The sequence below is a fragment of the Palaemon carinicauda genome, chromosome 16, assembly GCF_036898095.1.
Source record: "Palaemon carinicauda isolate YSFRI2023 chromosome 16, ASM3689809v2, whole genome shotgun sequence".
Lineage (NCBI taxonomy): Eukaryota > Metazoa > Arthropoda > Malacostraca > Decapoda > Palaemonidae > Palaemon > Palaemon carinicauda.
Genome location: NC_090740.1, coordinates 116,605,313 through 116,609,925, shown reverse-complemented (window position 1 = coordinate 116,609,925; position 4,613 = coordinate 116,605,313). Strand labels below are relative to the sequence as shown.

Here is a 4,613-nt window from a genome sequence, read left to right as displayed (position 1 = left end):
CAGGAAAACTGACAACAGTTTCGTGTTCGCCATACGATTGCCCATTGAACAGACACTCGCTATTTCCATAGCCTCTCGTATCGTCCAGCTGGACTTTACCGTTCTTCCATGTGCTATGGTTAAACGAATCCCTTTCTGTTAATTGGTACTTCAGTTTTGGCAAGTCGCCCGAGGCACGTTCAGCTAGTAATTTGCAGTGGCAAGAATCTATTGGCTTCGTGCTGATGTAAGAAACCTGATCATCACCCTCTTTCGCCATGCAGACGATGCTGGTGCAAGTTTCTTCGAGCAATGCAACAACCTGTAAATAACGTTCGATAATTTAGAAATAAATGCACGATATCCACTTATTCTATAATGATGCCATTATCGTTACGTCAAGAGTCTTTTTAATTATTCAAATCATCATCATCATCATCATCATCATCATCATCTCCTCCCACGCCTATTGACGCAAAGGGCATCGGTTAGATCTCACCAGTCGTCTCTATCTTGAGCTTTCAATTCAATACTTTCTCCATTCATCAACTCCTACTTCACATTTCATAGTACTCAGCCATGTAGGCCTGGGTCTTTCAACTCCCCTAGTGCCTTGTGGAGCCCAGTAGAAAGTTAATTAAATAGTAAAATTATATTATTGCTAAAAATAACCTTTTCCTTAGATAAATTAGAACTACAATGAAATGTTACGGATATGGAACCAAATATTCTACTTTATTTACTTTGAATCAATGTCTACCTAAACTCATATGTATAGTAAGATTCACTCCAAAAATGATATAGTCCCTTCAAAAATAAGAGAATCCCTTCAAATAATGATAGAATCTCTTCAAAAATAATAGAATCCCTTCAAATAATGATAGAATCCCTTCAAAAATAAGAGAATCCCTTCAAATAATGATAGAATCCCTTCAAAAATAATAGAATCCCTTCAAATAATGATAGAATCTCTTCAAAAATAAGAGAATCCCTTCAAATAATGATAAAATCCCTTCAAAAATAATAAAATCCCTTCAAATAATGATAGAATCCTTTCAAAAATAAGAGAATCCCTTCAAATAATGACAGAATCCCTTCAAAAATAAGAGAATCCCTTCAAATAATGACAGAATCCCTTTAAAAATAAGAGAATCCCTTTAAATAATGATAGAATCCCTTAAAAAATAATAGAATCCCTTCAAATAATGATAGAATCCCTTCAAAAATAAGAGAATCCCTTCAAATAATGATAGAATCCCTTCAAATAATGATAGAATCCCTTCAAAAATAAGAGAATCCCTTCAAATAATGATAGAATCCCTTCAAATAATGATAGAATCCCTTCAAAAATAAGAGAATCCCTTCAAATAATGATAGAATCCCTTCAAAAATAATAAAATCCCTTCAAATAATGATAGAATCCCTTCAAAAATAAGAGAATCCCTTCAAATAATGATAGAATCCCTTCAAAAATAATAGAATCCCCTCAAATAATGATAGAATCCCTTCAAATATAATAAAATCCCTTCAAATAATGATAGAATCCCTTCAAAAATAAGAGAATCCCTTCAAATAATGATAGAATCCCTTCAAAAATAATAGAATCCCCTCAAATAATGATAGAATCCCTTCAAATATAATAAAATCCCTTCAAATAATGATAGAATCCCTTCAAAAATAAGAGAATCCCTTCAAATAATGATAGAATCCCTTCAAAAATAATAGAATCCCCTCAAATAATGATAGAATCCCTTCAAAAATAATAGAATCCCCTCAAATAATGATAGAATCCCTTCAAATATAATAAAATCCCCTCAAATAATGATAGAATCCCTTCAAATATAATAAAATCCCTTCAAATAATGATAGAATCCCTTCAAAAATAAGAGAATCCCTTCAAATAATGATAGAATCCCTTCAAAAATAATAGAATCCCCTCAAATAATGATAGAATCCCTTCAAATATAATAAAATCCCCTCAAATAATGATAGAATCCCTTCAAATATAATAAAATCCCTTCAAATAATGATAGAATCCCTTCAAAAATAAGAGAATCCCTTCAAATAATGATAGAATCCCTTCAAAAATAATAGAATCCCCTCAAATAATGATAGAATCCCTTCAAAAATAAGAGAATCCCTTCAAATAATGATAGAATCCCTTCAAAAATAATAGAATCCCCTCAAATAATGATAGAATCCCTTCAAAAATAATAGAATCCCTTCAAATAATGATAGAATCCCTTCAAAAATAAGAGAATCCCTTCAAATAATGATAGAATCCCTTCAAAAATAATAGAATCCCCTCAAATAATGATAGAATCCCTTCAAAAATAATAGAATCCCTTCAAATAATGATAGAATCCCTTCAAAAATAAGAGAATCCCTTCAAATAATGATAGAATCCCTTCAAAAATAATAGAATCCCCTCAAATAATGATAGAATCCCTTCAAAAATAATAGAATCCCCTCAAATAATGATAGAATCCCTTCCAAAATAAGAGAATCCCTTCAAATAATGATAAAATTCCCTCAAACAATATAATCACTTTAAACAATGATAGAATCCCTTCAAACAATGATAGAATCAGAAGACTTACCTCACCAGTTGTGTATCCAATTCCATTGAACTCGCACAAACCAGAGGTACACTTAGCACTGCCTGTTGAGTATATTAATTACTCTGTAAATTACAATAACATCTTTGGAATTAATTTGCGCATTCGTGATTATACATATTTAGTCAATTAGGCAAGTATGTAAGGAAAATTTGATCTTTTAATATCTACTGAAATTTGACGAAGATGTGACTTAAGTTAGATATAAAAGTTTTGGTCAGTATTCCCAGGTTTCTTCTTATTAAGCAATATTAGATTTTACTTTTATATGGCCGGCATATATGTACACATTCACGCATGTCTATGCATACACACACACACACACACACACATATATATATATATATATATATATATATATATATATATATATATATATATATATATATATATTATATATATATATTTATATATATATATATATATATATATATATATATATATATATATATATATATATATATATATATATGAGTATATATATATATATATATATATATATATATATATATATATATATATATATATATATATATATATATATATATATATATGTATATATATATATATATATATATATATATATATATATATATATATATCCATGCATATCACCTTCCTCTTCAGTTCATTATCATGAAATTCTAGCATTTCCTTTCTTCTGTTTCATCTAAAAAATAATTCTCTTTCATTCCAAAAACTAAATCCTTTCCTTAAGTATTCCGGATTAATTGTTAATGCTATATTCCTTTAATATGTTCGCCTGAAATTCTACAAAAATGCTGTTTTTATAATCCATGATCTCTCTCTCTCTCTCTCTCTCTCTCTCTCTCTCTCTCTCTCTCTCTCTCTCTCTCTCTCTCTCTGGTGTTTTCAGTTATCAAAATAATCACACAATAGAATTTTTATCATAATATATCCATACCATTATCGTTTGTCATTTACAGATTCGATTATATTATATCATATTATATTATATATTATATTATATTATATTATATTATATTATATTATATTATATTATATTATATTATATTATATTATATTACAGTAGATGTTAATCGTAATTCCCATTACAGTATATAATCATTTAGAATTCCGACTTATTTTTATATGCTAAAACGACATATATTATTAAGTAAATCGAAAATAAAAGCATGTATTACCTAAACTTATTTTGGTTTTTGATGAATTAATCAAAAAAATATTTACTTGATTCCAATCGTTTCCCATAGCAAGTAACGACCGTTTCGAAATTACAGCATTCTTTAATTCGTCAGAAATTATTTTCACTTCAAATTCAATTATTAATACAAATATATAGATTTTCTTTTCTTACCGTAAATATATCAGGATGCCAGATAACTAATATTATTATTATTATTATTATTATTATTATTATTATTATTATTATTATTATTATTATTATCTAAGCTACAACCCTAGTTGGAAAAGCAGGATGCTATAAGCCCAGAGGCTCCAACAGGGAAAATAGCCCAGTGAGGAAAGGAAAAAAGGCAAATAGAATATTATAAGTAGAGTAACAATATTAAGATAAATATCTTACCGTAAAAAAGTGATAGAGTCCAGAGGACCATCACATAAGAGCAGCTAACCGTTTTGCACTTCATAGCTGACCGAGTTCATCTGCCTGACTCCCAGATCAACTCCAGGCTACAGCTGATTAAATACTGCTTTAGAAAGGGCGAGGGTCGGCGCAGGGCTCTCAATGTTTATAATTTGTACCTGAAACTAATATCCATTTAATCTCTCTCTCTCTCTCTCTCTCTCTCTCTCTCTCTCTCTCTCTCTCTCTCTCTCTCTCTCTCTCCGTATCCTTACTCTATTCCTTGTTTCTGTATGCTTATATATATATATATATATATATATATATATATATATATATATATATATATATATATATATATATATATATATATATACATATACATATATTTATATATATATATATATATATATATATTTATTTATTTATATATATGTGTGTGTATATAT

The 4,613-nt window shown here is 28.4% G+C and overlaps 1 protein-coding gene across 2 annotated transcripts in view; it reads right to left on the bottom strand.

Moving 5' to 3' along the window:
* Nucleotides 1-4,310, bottom strand: part of LOC137655820 (CRISP/Allergen/PR-1-like) — a 13,064-nt gene extending 8,754 nt beyond the window's left edge. For both annotated transcript variants that reach the window (XR_011046868.1, XM_068389994.1), the window contains exons 1-3: nt 4,165-4,310; nt 2,580-2,641; nt 1-301 (exon numbers count right to left, since the gene is read on the bottom strand). The exon at nt 1-301 is cut by the window's left edge and continues 90 nt beyond it. Coding sequence is in view for 1 of the 2 variants with exons in the window: in XM_068389994.1 (XP_068246095.1) it covers nt 1-301; nt 2,580-2,641; nt 4,165-4,228 (427 nt within the window). In the remaining variant the exon portion in view is untranslated. The remainder of the gene's footprint in view (nt 302-2,579; nt 2,642-4,164) is intronic.
* Between the last annotated feature and the right edge of the window lie 303 nt (nt 4,311-4,613).